This window comes from Phaethon aethereus (genome assembly GCF_964289735.1).
Source record: "Phaethon aethereus genome assembly, chromosome: 7".
Taxonomy (NCBI): domain Eukaryota; kingdom Metazoa; phylum Chordata; class Aves; order Phaethontiformes; family Phaethontidae; genus Phaethon; species Phaethon aethereus.
In genome coordinates this window covers 14,276,081-14,292,252 of record NC_138583.1, presented here as the reverse complement: position 1 = coordinate 14,292,252, position 16,172 = coordinate 14,276,081, and the positions used below count along the sequence as shown (strand labels likewise).

Below are 16,172 nucleotides of genomic sequence, written 5' to 3'. Positions count from 1 at the left end.
AAAAGCAGAAATGATCTGAGAAAATATATCCAGCTAAACTCAGAAACTCTGAGAAAATTTGGCAGGACTAAGTTCAAGCATGAGGAAAAAAAACCCCAACCCTGCAATAAATTTGGTATCAAATGATACCATGGAGTTGTTACAGGGGCTGCACGTGGTAAAAAAGTAATTTAAAGAATCTTAGGCAAGTCCAAATAATCTAAAATAATTTTATGCAGGTTCTGTAGTGGAAAAATATGAATAAATGAAAGTATGTTGTGTACAAACAAGACTTTTGAGAGGCTCAAATTGTTCCAGTATGTCATAAGGTGGAAGTTGTGTGCGTGTGTAGGCATTTACAGAATGAACATCTAAGAACTACAATTTCTTACAGAGATATATTTAGGTGAAGAAATATGCACTATACAAAACTGGTTAATGTATCAAAATGTATTTCAAAGATAGAGAACTGAGGGGCTGGATATATCTAGATTTGTTTTCAAAACATGCAGTTTGAAAAAAATTACATATAAGTAGAGATTAACAGCTTTTTCTTCTTTCTAATATAGGCATACAGGCTCTCTGTTGGTACTGGTCTTATTAAAATCAGTGCTACTGCACCAGAGATGAATTTAGCTGTGTTTTCTTTTATGATATGTTCCATATTTTCATCTTTATCTCTGTAAGAGGAATACTAATTTTAGTGATTCAAATAGCACTTCATTCATATCAGGGGCTGCACAGTCAGGCCTCTAATAACTCTCTAAGCCAAGAGAATTGAGGCATAAACAAGAGACACCCATACAGCACCATATCAAACGCCAGCAGGTATACTCCGATCAAAAACTGTGGTGGAGCCTGCAAAATTGAACCATACAGGATTTCAGATTCCTGAAGGACTGGAGAGCTTGACCCCTCATACTATAACTGAGTAAGAATACCAATATTTCATTCAGCTCAATGGAGAAAAGACGTGTTTATTTGGAAGCCATCACCTGACATCCAAAAGACTACTGTAAAAATGTAGCAACTGTCAAAAATTATTATCTTCAGAGTGAATTTTAAGATTTTTTCAAAGCCTTCTTTGGACTTTCAAACTCCTTTCATTCCAGAGCTCTCTGAAACATCATCTTCCACTTAAAAAGAAAAATAAATTCCAAGAGGTTTGTTTTGGTTTTTTGGGTTTTGGTTTTGTTTTTTTTTTTCTTTTTTAAAATTAAGATTTCTAAGCCAAAACCCAGAAAGGTAAAATCTTTCTACCTTTGTAAAGATGGCAGCTTATTCATGATTGCCATTTTATCCAGCCTTTGGTACCTGGAGGAAGCACAGCTGTGGACTCCTTGCATTTTGTGGACATTTGAGATCCTTGCACAACCATAAGGCACAAGACAAATCAGATTAATGCTTCAGGCATGAGAGTCACTGCAGTCTTACAGCCAAATAGCTGCCTGCTGAGCCGACTCTGCTGCCAAAGATCCACTGTATCTGACCACAGGGAGGGACGGCTTCAGGGCAGCATGATCCGGCAAACCAAGCTATGGACTAAGAAGAAAGGACTAAACTCAGCTTGACACTGATTTCTTCCACATCCTGCATGAAACCACAAAAGCAAATCTGTGCAAACTCAAGCAGCCACAGTAATTACCTACTACTCCCATTGACTTGAGTATGTGTTCTCAAGGTACTTAAGTTTTACAGAATCTGCTTCAAAGATCACTGATGGTAATGGAAAGACTCCCACTGTTGGCCTCTAATATGGATCATGCCATACATTTCATTCACAGATTCAAAAATGCAGTGCAAAATGAGGCTAATATTGTTGCCCATTACGTGTATGTCGTACTTCTATGAGCATGCACACGCATTTTCCCCTAAGTATAGTGTAAAATTGGGAAACATACTGTGTAACAGTTCTGTATCTCCCAGGGACCAGACTAAATAGTTGTAGTGCACAAGGGACTTGACTGCAGAATGGTGATATTTGCCTGTATTTTTTTTTTTCCCGTGATGTGAGAGTTCCTTGCCTCTGCAGAAATTTACAGGAATTATCAGGAAGATTTTTTCAGAGAGCATGGCACCGGCACAGGGATCAGAGCAATCTCCTTGTTCAGCAGCCATAAAAATATGTCTGGAATCATGTATTTTTTGAGTGACTAGGCCTGCACATATTTTCACAAAAGGATTTGACAGCGCTTGAATAAAGTTAGGACAGAGAGACCAGTAGATGGAAGTGGTGCTTGGCAGAAGCACAACGTAGAGCAGTTTGGAAACTTTGAGTACAGAGATGCTTTGCTGGAGCTCTGAGCTTGGACCTCTACAAGTACAAACTTCGTTGCTGCCTTTGCTGTTAATCCATTACTGCCCAAATTAACAAGAGGAATGACATAAGCGATAAACGAGGTCTAGGACCATATTTCCTTCCCAAAGAAGATTTGAACCATTGCGACGGTTCAATCACTTCTTAGAGCCTGAACTAGGTGTTTTATTCCCAAATGTCCGTACATACTGTATGTAACACCATACCCCATTATCCTGTACTTTCTGCATATTAAACCTATACAATAGGTCTGAGTTTAGGGTGATGACATCATAGAAGGGTGGTAATGTCAGTAACATCCCTACACTGTAAAGGAGCAAGATTCATTTTGTATAGGCCATGCATAGTACAAATTAACCCATTGTTTATATTTTGTAGGATTTCAAAATACAGACTACAGTGATAATGGGTGAAAAGAGACAATGTAACTTTTTAAAAAAAGGTCTTCTATGAGTTTCTACATCTGCCAGATAAATAAATGGCATAAAGAATCGTATTATCTTAACTGTTACTGGCCCGGGGCTCATCACTGTTTGTCCTGGCAAGGGAAAGAAAGCCTATGGTTATCCTGCATACATGAGATGTACACTAGCACAATACCTTCGAGCACACAAATAAGTAAATGAAGTTTTGTCAAATCTATCTACATGTATATTTACATGTCATGCAACTAACCACTAGTAAACAAGATAGGAAAAGTATTCTCATTCCTCACCTTCCTTGCTATGTAAAGAGAAATATTTAGTATATTTGATGGCACTGTCAATGATAATTTAAGAGCGCCACTATATTAAGTTTAAGAGCACTGCTTTTAACCTTTATTCTCTAGACATTTTTCAGTTCATTCAAGTCAATGAGAGTCCTGTATGTGAAAGAACATCAGAGAGGTATGAGTAAGATGTAGACAATAGTCTAAGCCATTGAAACTCAAAAATTAGTTCAGAGAAAATGTAGGTATGCTATAAAGATGACACTAAAGAGAAAAAGTACTGTGTTTTTTATAGATGTAGTAATTGCAACACACAGTTTTTGCAAACGTAGGCAAATTGGAAATGATGAATTGCAGTCATAACATTGCTCTCATTTCTGGTAGTTTCTAAAAGAGAAAATACACTTTCTATCACTACAGATCACACAAACTAAGTGCTAAAATAATGGGAATTTGCTAAATCCATTTCAATTTCCAAACAGATAATTTTGGACAGGATATTGGACAAACTGCAGAATACCTGAGGTACTGATATACTAAAGTTGGCCTTTTTTGTTTATAATTATTTAACCTCCTAGAATATGATGATCACTTAAGGTATAAATGTGAACTGATATGTGTATTTGCATCAGTATGGTACACCAACTTTTATAGCAACAGAAAAAGAACACACATCTTTACAGTGTTTATAACAAGTAGAATTAAGGGAGGCTATAAAGCCTCAAAGTTGTTACACAATTTCTTTGTTATGCAGGAAAAACTCCATAAAACACCCCATTTCAAAATCCGTTTCTTACTAGGCAGTTACATAAAAAGAAAATAAAAATACCATATGATTTACTGATATGCATTTTGTCCAAATCAGATTAGTTTATCTCTTTTCTCTATCCAAATGTCAGTCCTTTACAAATGCGTGGCTACAGCCCTTTTTGGTAGGATTTGCAAAACACCTCTCATTTTTGACAGTGCTAGAAAAACTAAGCATCAAAATCTAAGCTATTAAGTAGTGGATATGATGTTCCAGTTAAGAAATCAGTTATCAAAAGCAGTGGTAACAAATGGGGACTTTCTAGAAAAGGCCTGATCTTGCTGTTGGTGCTCCCTTCTTGTGCACGTTTTCAACGTTTTGAACGCAACTGTGCATACAGGGTCATCGCCTGTAGAACTGTCCTCAAATTTAGACAAAATAAGGGAAGTGCTTAAGTTTCTGTGAATGCTTAAGTCTGCTCGTTTTCAAGAAAGCACTTACATGATGACTAGACCGTAAAACACTTGCTTGTGTTAGAAATCTCTAATAAAGCAGAACTAATTTCATATCACCTGTTCCTTAAGTAACATAAATTTTGATCTATAGAAACAGATACGTGCACACACAGCAGAAGGCAGTGATGAGATCTGTTCTGGGATGCCATAGGTACATGTAGTCATGCATGCGCAAGGAGATGAGAAGCACAAGAGGACAGCCATGAGAAGGATTGGGGAATAGAGGGTCCGTCTACTTTTTGCGAGGAGACTGAGAAAACCTGGCTCAGCTGGTCCTACAGAATGAATGCTGTGAGAGGATATGATTGCAGTCTATTAATACATCCTGAGATAAACACCAGGGAGGGAGAAGAGCTATTTCAGTGGAGGACAACATTGGCAGGAGAACAAATGACTATAAAGTGGCCGTGAGTTACACTTATCCTGGAAATCGGAAGATTTCTAATTATGAGAGGACTGAGGTTCTGTAGCAGCTTCCCACACCAGCAGTAGTGAGGGCAAAATACCGAAATGCTTCCCAACTAAAACTTGATCAGTTTACGAAAGGGACTGTATGATATGGCTGCCTGTAACTGTAGAAGACCTCATGCAGTGAGCAAGCAGATGCCTCCCGGTCCTGTGTTCCTTCACTCGTTACTCACTAGCTCACAGGCCAGCCACAGAGGACACTCTGTAGGAAGTCTTTTTCCTGGTTCACAGAGAAATTGAAGACAATACTAGTGAAACCTTAAAAAAAATTACATAGGATGTGCAACTGAAGAAAATTAATCTTCCTACAGGAACCTTAATTTGTTTCCATCTCCTGGATTTCTGTGGGTATGTCTTCAATTTTCATTAACTGCTCTTTAATCTCTAGTGCCTCAAACCGTAAAAATACCTCTGAAATAAATAATACATCTCTGCTCTAAGTCTGACACATTCACTTGGGACCGTCTGTGCGAGCTGCAGCTTGCACGTACTCATCGTCAAGGGACCTGTTGCATTCATTTGGTTTCTTACGCAGCACGGCACAGACATCTCCCACAGTTCGGCACTCTATTTCCCTCTGCTGCATATTTATTTCTAGTTCTAATCCCCTTGTTAAGTAATGTATGCTACATGGTCCTATCTCTGTATTTTGCTGTAACATGCTAAACTAATTACATTAAACACAGAAGTATACAAACCAAAGTATTTTGATGTCCTAGCAAAAGAAAATTTAATATTTCTTTCCTAAAGAAAACTGCCTTAAGTAACATGAAGTAAAAATATTTTCAAGTGCCACACCCAAGACAGCAAATGTACTTTAATTCCACAGCTTTTGTATGAATTAATGAAAGATATACAGCTAAAGTCCATGAAGAAAACAGTTTAGTCTACGCATAACAGCAGGAAGAATACACTTGGTTAAAGCTCATCTGACATTAGACTTGATTTCATGCTGACCTTGCTCAGCTGGCAGATGCTTTTCTGCCTGTGTTTTGGCTTATATATAGCTGACATCCTCAACTGCGAATTAGATGTAGTTAATTCTATGCAGATTAATTCTGCTGAAAGTCACACATTAAGAGGGTAGGAGGTTAAAGCCATAGTAAAGTGGATGCCAGTAATGTCCACATCTGTATTTCTAGAGTATTGGCAGCACTTCAATTTCCTTGGGATTCTACACAGAATATTGTTGGAGTTGTGAAAGTTTTAGCCAGCAACACGACTGCATCCAGCTGAAACTTGAGAGGATGGAGAAACCTCGCACACTGTGGCTTGGAGCCTCAGAAAAAAAATTTGCGGATTGGTGAGCGGTTTTAGTGCACACTGGTTTATACCTCTTTCCTAAGGAAATAAACATTGCCAGCTTTGCCACAACAAAAAAGTTCTAGGAGTCCAAGACCATCACATCTTGCCAAGTATAGCAAACGCCTTCTATGAGGCAAAAGACATTTTGCACCGGATATACTTGGAGCTTGCGTTACTGCAACGCTGATTCAAAATTCTCATCCAGCGTAAGAGTTTCTTCTCCTTTAGTGTATGTAACTTGTTATATTTTTATTAAGTGCCACTGCCAAACTGACTATACAATGTGCTGCTTGAAAACGTATTTTACACAACCTCTGTGATAGAAAATTACATAGTAGCCATTTCAAAGTTACCAAAAATCTACTTACTCATGTGCCTAGATTAATACCTTTTGTAATGCGTATTAGGCAAATGAAATAGCATGTTTTTTCCATTGGCATTGTGATAAAGAATAGATCAACAGAACACATGGCTAGCTTAGCATTTTGTCAAGGTATTTCTTCAGTGCTACTCACCCTAAACAAGTATTTAAATCAAATTCTGTACTGAATCAAGAAATGGTGAGAATTTTCACAAAGATTTTTTCCAGAATATTGTACATTCCTTACCTGTGGGCAGTCTTTGATGTAGTGTCCCTTGTTAAAGCAGAGGTGGCACAGGTAGTTAGGAGGTGGCCTCTTGCTGGGTTTTCTGGCTTCTGAAGAAAGGGATAGGTCAGAGAAATGCTCGGTGAGGGAGCTTAACCCATCCACAATGTTATTAAGAGAGCCATAAGGCGACGCACTCTTGTACAGACTGCTGCTCAGAGCCTGCAAAAGAAAATAAAAAAGTCACATGAAACACAGTACGGTATTAAGGATTGTTCTGAGACTGATCTGAGTAGGGGAAGGATAAAAATAGCAGTAAAAATGGGATTTTTTTTTTTTTTTCATTAAGAACATGGCTGCATATTTGAGGAGAGCAATATACAGGCCATTAATAAAGATGTTTCACAAAGGCAATGCAATGGAGCTCGTCACCCCACTGCTGAGGAAACCATTGAGCTTGCCGTGGTTCACTTAGTCCAACCCTTCCCCTAAGCAATGATTGCTTTCTTGTGTTTCATCGTACCACATTCATGGTACAGTTAGAATATGCAGGCAACAAGCTGAAAGAACAACCCACAAAAGGGAACACTTTGTGTCCAAAACTACTCACACAAACACTACTGAAGTCAGGGAAAGGAAAAGAACACCAAGAAAAATGTAAAGTAATTTTTAATTTCCAATCTAGTTAATGGGACAGTCAACGTAGAGTCCTGTGTTCAAACAATAAAAAGAACCACTCAGATCTACATCTGTCTTGGATTTTCTAAGGGTAAACCTGATGTGATTTAAACATTTCCTGATAAACAGTAAATACCTCATTTTTGTACTTCGCGTCAATAGGATCTTCATTCTTTCAATCTGCAAATCAAAATCAGGAGCTCCCAATTTGCCATTCAGTAGTTTTAGAACAGCAGAAACGCACAATCACCAAAATAGCTAATCTCCCTAATGGACATAACAAGGATTCATTCTCTTTAATGTGTTAAGGCTCAGAAGAAACTGTAGGAGTTTAAAAAGTAAATTACAACTTAAAAAAAATAAAGTAACATGGTAATGAATCACTGTAGAAACAAGGACCAACAAGGAGCAGAGATTCCCGCCCCCCAGCCAACTCCAGTTTATGTACTGGGCACGACGGCCCACAGTCGGGAGTGTCCCTTGGGCCAGCCTGGGCCAGCTGTCCCGGCTGTGCCCCCTCCCGGCTCCTGGGGCACCCCCCCGCTGGCAGAGCGTGCGCAGCCGAACGGTCCTTGACTGAGTTTAAGCACTACAACTACTTAGTATCAGCGTGTTATCAACATTATTCTCATACTAAATCCAAAACGCAGCACTACACCAGCTATTAGGAAGAAAATTAACTCTATCCCAGCCAAAACCAGGACACACACATGTCCTGGCACTGAAACACCCATGATTTTACCCCCAGCACAGCATAGTTCTGTGCTAGTGCAAGATGTTCTAGTGGTTGAGAGGAGAATCAGTCACTTTGTTTCAGGGGTTAACCCCATATATTGTAAAAGGAAAAGCTATTTCAAAAGCTAACGAAAAGGTTTTAGCTGCTTTAGCCATCAAGCAACCAAAGATACCTCCAACAGTCACTGGAATTTATTTTCTAGGATTTATTGGACACTATTGGAATGAGAAATTCTTGGCATCAAATTGTTAAAAGGAAGGGGAAGTGCTATGGATGCCAAAATAGCATTAATTAAGAGTCTTCAAGAAGTTCTTGTCTCCCTAGGAGCCACTTTCTCTTACATACACTTGGAATCATACAAATCTTTCTTTTTAAGAGCCCCTCTTGCCAAGTGATTCTTAAAGTACTTCACAGGCATTAGACCCATCAGTAACTTTGCAAATTCCCTATTAACTGATTTTTATAGAAGGGTGGGTGTATGAACACGCAGAATGTGTGAAATCCCAAATCCTTTACCCATTGCCAAAATCTGGAACATCCCCTGGGGATGCAGAATGTGTAACTCCTGCCCATCAGGAGGCTGCTATATTCTGCACCCAGGACCAACCCAGTGACAAAACAAAACATACGTATCTGCTGCCTTCAGTGGGCTTTGAATTGGACATATGGCTTGCACTGGTGACTATTTTCTTTTCTACATGTCCTTTACACTGAGATATTACCCCCGTTATAAGGGAGTGATTTGGCACCATGGTTGGATATTACGTAATTCACTCCTCCACCAACCCTTCTTGGCACGTTTCAGGTCAATATGGAAATGTAAGGGTTGCAATGACCACAGTTTTGCCCACTTTGTCAGCAAACCTTCTTTACAAACTTTGTTTGAACCATGGCAGCCAGAAGCCTTGTCAAAGGCCAGGATCCCATCAGACTACAGGCTGTACACTCAATCATAACCCTAGCAGCCACCAACAGCTCTGTGGCCGAAGCATGACATACAGCTCTGAAAGTGGCCACCTAGTTCAGCTGGCAGGGCGTTTGTGCGATATGTACCAAAGCTGGACACGCCAAAACATCCAGTCTACATACGCCACTATGAAACGCTTCCCTACAAACATCCTGAGGCCCAGTGTTAAAAAAGTAAAAGACACAAATATAACATCCCAGAAGATGACAGTAGAGGAGAAGATGGACATTGCCGACGTCACTAGTACTTCAAAGAACAATGAATTCTTTAAGGAAAATCCCTAAACAATCCCAAGATGCAGCCCATCCCTCCCGGTACAGAGTCAGGCAAACTGCTTCAACAGTTCCTGCCAGTCTGACCTGGAAAATGGTCTTAAGTCAGTTTAACTCCAAGTCAATGTGAAAAAAACATCAATCTGGCACTTGAAAGATGCTATAAAGAGCACCAGCGCAAGCTGTGCTACATCCTGTCGCTAGCTGTGGAAATCTCCAGTTCCTCAGAAGGAGATGAGGAAAAAAGCTGTTCCAAAAAGCCAAGTTATATAACAAGGGTGGTGGTGGGGAAGTTCATCCCGGCCCCTGGAATCAAATAGCAAAAGCCAAGGAACATGTAATGAATATGATGGAAGCAAAAGGAGATGTAGTCCATTTTGTCTTTGTAGAAGACAAAGGGTGAATGACTATTGCTGAAATGATAGATAAAACTGGTTTTTTGTCTGGGGCTCTTAACTGAGCAAATCAGCAATTCAGCCCTTACTAACTATTTGCGCTGCTGCAAAGGGGAGTTTTAAGAAGGGTTTTGAACAAAAACTTTGAATTAGCTTCATACTCAGAAGGGATGTCCAGGGGATGATCAGAGTGACAGGGAGAATGCTGATGGTCTCATACAGTTGACAAGAAAATAGAGAGGAAGGGGGAAATGCATTCTGACTGATTCTGGTCTCAGTGTATTGGTACACATCTGGGAGGTGGCAGGGAGACTGCTCCTCTGATGAATTCCACCAAAAGCAATGACTGCTTTGTGTTCACAGTGTACTACTTTCTGTTTGCCAGTAGCAAAGCCAACCTATTTCTTTAAAAAGAAGACAACACTTTGAAACCAAAATAATGCTTCTCAATTGGAGTCCCATTTGGAGCTACGACAGGATAGAAAGGAATTGGCAGTGAAAGGGTTAGTGCTTTCAAGGAGCCAAAAGACCACACTGCATGTCCTAATTACAAGGCTCATCAGGCCAGCTGCAGTGAATTCAGGATTTCCTTATCTTGCTGTACTGGGAGGATGGGAGAGCTGGTGGTAAACTTCAAACTGGCTTGGTTGGAAGTTTGTTTGTTGTTTTTGTTTTCTTCCTAAGAAACTTGTTTGACTTAGTTGAATTCAAACCAAACTGAAAATCTGGTGGTGTACTTTCCAAAGGTAACCTCTCTGCTTATTAGATCTTTAAGCTATATTTGTTGGTGGTGTTGGGAAGTAAGGATTCCTTTGTTATTTGTTTGCTAAGCATTTCCAGTTAAAGGGCACGTAATCTGTCAGGTTACAGAGTGGCTCTTTGTGAAAGAGGTAGCTATTGTCTTCTATAGCTGTGTTACTCTGATTTCCAGTTGGGTAGCATATGTGAGTGACTCAAGAGTTCCAGTATCTAGCTCTAAGAAATTCCTAGGTATGTGAATGATCTGGCAAATGCTCTTGATTCCCTTAGCTAGTCCCTGCCTTTCAGAGACAGCTTTTGGGATTGATGTGCCAAGAGGTGGATAAGGAAATGCTGAAACAGAATTTATCTCTTCATCTTCTTTTTTAGTGATAGTATCATGTTGAAAATAAAGGAATTTAAATTAAGGAATATGCAATGAAACATTTGAACAAATAGGTGGCAAGTCTCTCTTTCCACATCTCCTGCTGGTATGGCTATTGCTTTAGCTGTAAAGGAACTTTTTAATTTAAATTTAACTTTAAAGGGAGCAGAAAGCACAGATCGCACGATAGCATCTCAACTGTGACAACACTTAATCTTGCCCAGAGGTGATGGGATTACCTGTTTTGCAGAACAGATGATATTAATAAGTGATGGCAACCTGTTTATGTGGGAATGGCATCTTGTATTAGGACTTGTAAGAGTTAAGCAGCAAAGCATTTATGTCCAGGACTGGAAATGTAGAAGCATACCTGGAAAATTGAGCTTCTGCCCTAAGCTCTGACTATGGCTGCTGGACCCTTCAGGCAGTGATAAAGGGGTACAAATCCACCAGTTACCTGAAGCTAGAATGACCGTGTGCTGGTTGAAGTGGTTGATGGGCCATGCCTGGCCAGTACATTTGTTTGATGCTCTTGGGGTTGTTTGGTTTTATTCTTATTTTGGAATTATACTTTTAAAAACAACTTCACCTGCCCCTTTGAAGACCTCCTTCCCCCACACCCATCCAAAAAAAGAAACTACACTGGCACCCATACACAATATATCAGGCAGTTTAAATAAAGAGAAATAAATATTTAAACTGGCTGAATGAGCATGAAGAAAATGCAACTACTTGCCCTCTTTGAAGTGATCCATTGTTTAAGTGCAATCACAGAATGATTAAGGTTAGAAAAGACCTTTAAGATCATCAAGTCCAACCATCAACCCAACACCACCATGCCCACTAAACCATGCCCTGAAGTGCCATGTCTATATGTTTTTTTGAACACCTCCAGTGATGGTGACTCCATCACCTCCCTGGGCAGCCTGTTCCAATGTTTGACCACTCTCTCAGTAAAGAAATTTTTCCAAATATATAGTCTAAACCTCCCCTGGCACAACTTGAGGCCATTTCCTCTTGTACTATTGCTAGTTACTTGGAAGAAGAGACCAATAGCTAAAACAGGATAGGAGGAGCCATATAATGCTCCCAAACTGTTGGATTCTGTGCATAGTATCCCTTGTTACAAATGTCCTTCCTTGTTCCTGATAGTTAAAGGACTTAACATTGAAGTTGGCAGAGGTGACTACTCTACCTTAGCAGGGTAATTTCCTTTGGATGTGGCATCATTGTTGTGACTATTCCACCTGAAATGTAGTGGGTTAACATTTAAAATAATAATTTTAAAAAAATCAGTCCAATACAAAAAAATTATTCCTTATTTACAGCTGTTTACAAGCATCTCTAAAGGACTTGTGAAAGGACCTGCTTGAGCTGTAAGTTGGTAAGATTTGTGCTAGTGATCTTCTCCATGTTTATTTTAATTGCACGTACTGAAGTGAGCTCCTGTAGCATTTCAGTATTCCTGTAACGTAGTCCAGTCATTGATTCTTCCACTACATGAAACAGTCTGTAACTGAATGATGAGCAAAGAATTTTTGATGACTTATTTTTGCTTTAGTATGTTGCCAACCTAATAAAGCAAACAAAAATAAAGCAGTCTTAACTCCCAGAGTTAAGTTTAAGTCAGCATGGCTGTTTGAAGTTTGTTGGAAAAAGGAGTTGAGTTGCCCTATTATCAGTGTGTAAAAAGTAAGGTTTTCATACACTATAAATTATAAACATTCTCCAGTCCGTGAAGTGGGTATGATGCTAACCAGACTAGCTATGCTAATTATTAGCCCTGCACTGAAATGTCAAAAGGTGCTGAGGTTGTTTATCAGCTTGGATTTTCATGAAGATAAGAACTGATCCCCATGCTGTGTCACGAGTAAAACACTAGGATAGACAAGTCATTGCTCTCACTCGGTTGCAATTTTCATGTCAGAGGAGGGGGAAATCTGAAGCTATCCAAACAGTAATTCAGGGGCTTGTATGTGCTAATACACAAAACTTAACCTGAGAGGCTATATTGGTGGTCTTTGCTAGTGCCCCAAGGCTTGCTTCTGGCATGGGATTTATCTGTGGGGCCATGCAACGTGTGTGAAAGCACAACAGTTGTGCCTGAAGACAACTGTGTGTAGAGAAGATCACTTCAAATCTTCTTCTGTGCTTCAGCTCTTTATAAGTGGTCAAAACAGTTCCCTGTTTTTATTTCCCAAAGAAAATGTCCAGTGCAGAATCAACATTTCTGGCCAACCTCAAAGCCTTCTGAAAATAGAAGGATTAAATGAAAATACTGTCATAAATTTAATGGTATTAATTTGAGACAGAAGAAATAGAGAAGTTTAATTACCATGGCTGAATTGGAAAACCTCAAAAACTGCTCCTGTATGTCTTATGTCTGCTTTAGCTCCTCAGATGAATTATAGATACTTTTACAGAAAAGAGCTTAAGGGTTTACTTGGTAACATTTTATCACAGGACAACTGCAAGCAAAGCTCATCACTCAGTGAAGAAAATGTTTGCCTGGAGGAAGAAAAAAAGACTCAGGCTTCTGTTGCCTTCTGAAGTCAATGTTTAAGTTAGCTGTCAAAAATCTGGTCTTTGGGCTGACTTTAGTAAAATGTGAATTACTCGAGTTCTTCATCTAAAAACACAGATAAATGTAGATTAGACAAGTAAACCTGAATGCATCCTTCTTCTGTAGGGGGTTTCAGATAAATACATGCTTATATTAAATTGCTAACACTAATGTCTACTCTAAATATTTTCAGACAGATGGCACTACGACTTTCCTTTTGCAGAAACAGTATCTTAAGGAGACAATATGAACGCAGCATGACTTGTCAGTAGTTGTGAAGTGAGTCAACGGTAGGGCAATGAATCTTTAATCCAACGGATAGATCTATCTAATCTAGTTATCCCAGACCTGACTGCTTGGCTGGCTGTGGCTTCTCAGGTCGTAATGGCTCATCACTACTGAGGCTCTGCAGAACAGCAAATAGGTGTAACTTGCTCCTCTGTGTATGACTGGTGTACCTTCAACTCGTGGCAAGGTTAGAGCAATGCATGCCACCGTCTCGCCTTGCCTTAAATCTGCTGATCTTTAACATTTTGATCCAAAGCTTTCAATGAGCTTCACAGATCTTTAGATCTTAAAAAATGCTGCTCCTCCATCTACTACACAGTGGTATAGAAGTAACAAAACACTGATAGTTAAGAAGTTGCTCAGCCACCATCATCAGGATTGCTGAAGCTCTGGTAGGCCGCCTCAATCTCCCTAGTAGTGCGATCCTCCTTATTTCACCCTCAGGGAAAGGCCCACTGTGGATGTCAGTGGGGGACACCCGTTTTATACAATATACAGGGGCCTCACAAAAAGCCTTAATGGCAGACGTGAAAGGAGGGGATAGAGGTATCCTCTGGTCGGAGGTGTGCAGTCTTGGAGGAACTTTCTAAATCTTGCACCAAGCTCTGCAGGGATCCTTTTCATCCGCTGAATGCTAAACAACTGCCCACTTATGTTAAAGAGAAGCTCTAACACATGAGCACTATATTAGGGACAAGGGAGACCATTCACGTTGCAAATTACTTTAACACATCCCCACAGGAGCCTTCATTCCTCGGCCTGTCCCTCGACTGCCTGCAGCTGAGTCTCCCCCAGGCTGCAGGCCGCCAACCTCCCTGACCTTCCCCGGGGAGGGCCGCGGGGAGGGCCCCCGCCAGACCCCTCAACCCCGCTGCCGCCTCACGTTGTCGAAAAGCGAGCCTATTTTGTCGAGACTGGGTCCTCGGACGAGGAGGAGGTTATGAAGGTTGTACAGCACCAAGCGAGGGGAGAAACGGATGGACATGTTTTGACCCCTGCGCTTTCTGTTAACATCTCCCTTTCCTGCAGGAAATCTTGTCTCAATCTGACCTGCCGTTTGAAAAACAAGAGTCGGGTTTCCTCTCATTTGGTGGGTCTTTTGACACTCCAAACAGAAGAAAAATAACACCCGGAAATAGGTATGTGCCTGTTCAAGACACACTTAGGAAAGCATTTACCTCCTGCGCAGCTCTTGCGTGATGAAACGTTTTGCTAAGAAATGTCCATTTTGGGTTAAACACAACTTTAAGTTTGAGACGGTGTTGTTTATATCCTTTACATTCAGTAATGCCTTCTTGGCGCAGAAAGCTCTGCGATGGCTGCCAAAGTTTAAAAGAGGCAAAGCTAAGGTCACTGTCAGAGGTAGAAACAATACATCATCTGCCCAGAACGGGCCCCTCGCAATGCGCATAGGGCCTCAGCTCCTGCGCTCATGGGAAGACAAAAACTTTTATTAAATCAAAAAGAGTGAGGAAAATAAATTATTTCCATGTACTAAATGACAGGCTGGAATTTCATTTTGTGACTCCAGCTTTTAGATAGTTTTATCTACATTTAAAGGCACCCTCTTAATCAGCTGTGATAGAGCACAGCTTGAAGTGTGATCTGTGCAAGTATACGTAAAACTTCACAATCTGCTTCAGATAAATGATAAAATAACAGTTGAGTAATCTAGTTTCCAAGTAGGCTTAAGGACTTTTCCACCCCCCCCACCACCCCAAGCTGAGTCTGTTAGAGGCATGAATGTATTTCTCTATCAATTTCAGCTGCAGTGTATGTTGGAGAAAGTTCGTTATAAGAACACCTCTGTATTTCAAGGACTGCTGATGCTCAAATCCTCTTGAGTTCTTACTAATCCCCCATTTTCAGGATAAAATGACTGTACAATAGTTCCTTTGCTTTCTGTTCAGCCACAGGTATCCACAGCCCTAATGAATACACATAAATAGCTGCTTAGCAGGCTGACTTAGTGCAAAGAAATATAGGCTCCGACTCCCCTGCTACAATCTCGACCAAGTTTAGAAACTTGGAACCCCTAGGTTGGCAAGAAAAACCTATGGGAGCAAGATGATCCCTTTAAAATGTTTGCTTGGTTGGCAGTTAGCTGGATGAGATGTAAATATAGATTTCCAGATTCCTGTGATCCTTCTAGGGTATTGCACTTGTGTCCATTCAAAAGAGACACCAAATCCTGCCATGTGCAGGGAGTAGGTGTGGGTGGTCGTTTAATACAGCAGGAACATATTTCTACTTTGGACAGGAGAGCAAGAGCCCTGGACCATGAGGGCATTTGCTTATCTTCAAACGGAATCTGTAGGAACACAGAATGTATTTCCTAAGATAGGGGCTTTGGAAGACCATGCAGCAGCTCTCCTATCAGCAGCAGTTGAAAGAGCTCAGAAAAAGGGCCTACAAGAAGCTCCTTAAAATTCCTCTCAGTCCAAGTATTGGACTCCTTAGTATTTGCTTACACCAAAACACATAACAGAAAGGAATGGCTTAGGCTTGTGATATGTTAAAAC

At 40.3% G+C, this 16,172-nt stretch overlaps 1 protein-coding gene across 1 annotated transcript in view; it reads right to left on the bottom strand.

Moving 5' to 3' along the window:
* ZCCHC24 (zinc finger CCHC-type containing 24) overlaps nt 1-16,172 on the bottom strand; it is a gene marked incomplete at its 3' end in the record, with an annotated part of 112,379 nt that overhangs the window by 87,959 nt on the left and 8,248 nt on the right. Inside the window, exon 2 of the mRNA XM_082002015.1 lies at nt 6,650-6,850. Within this exon, the coding sequence (XP_081858141.1) occupies nt 6,650-6,850 (201 nt within the window). The remainder of the gene's footprint in view (nt 1-6,649; nt 6,851-16,172) is intronic.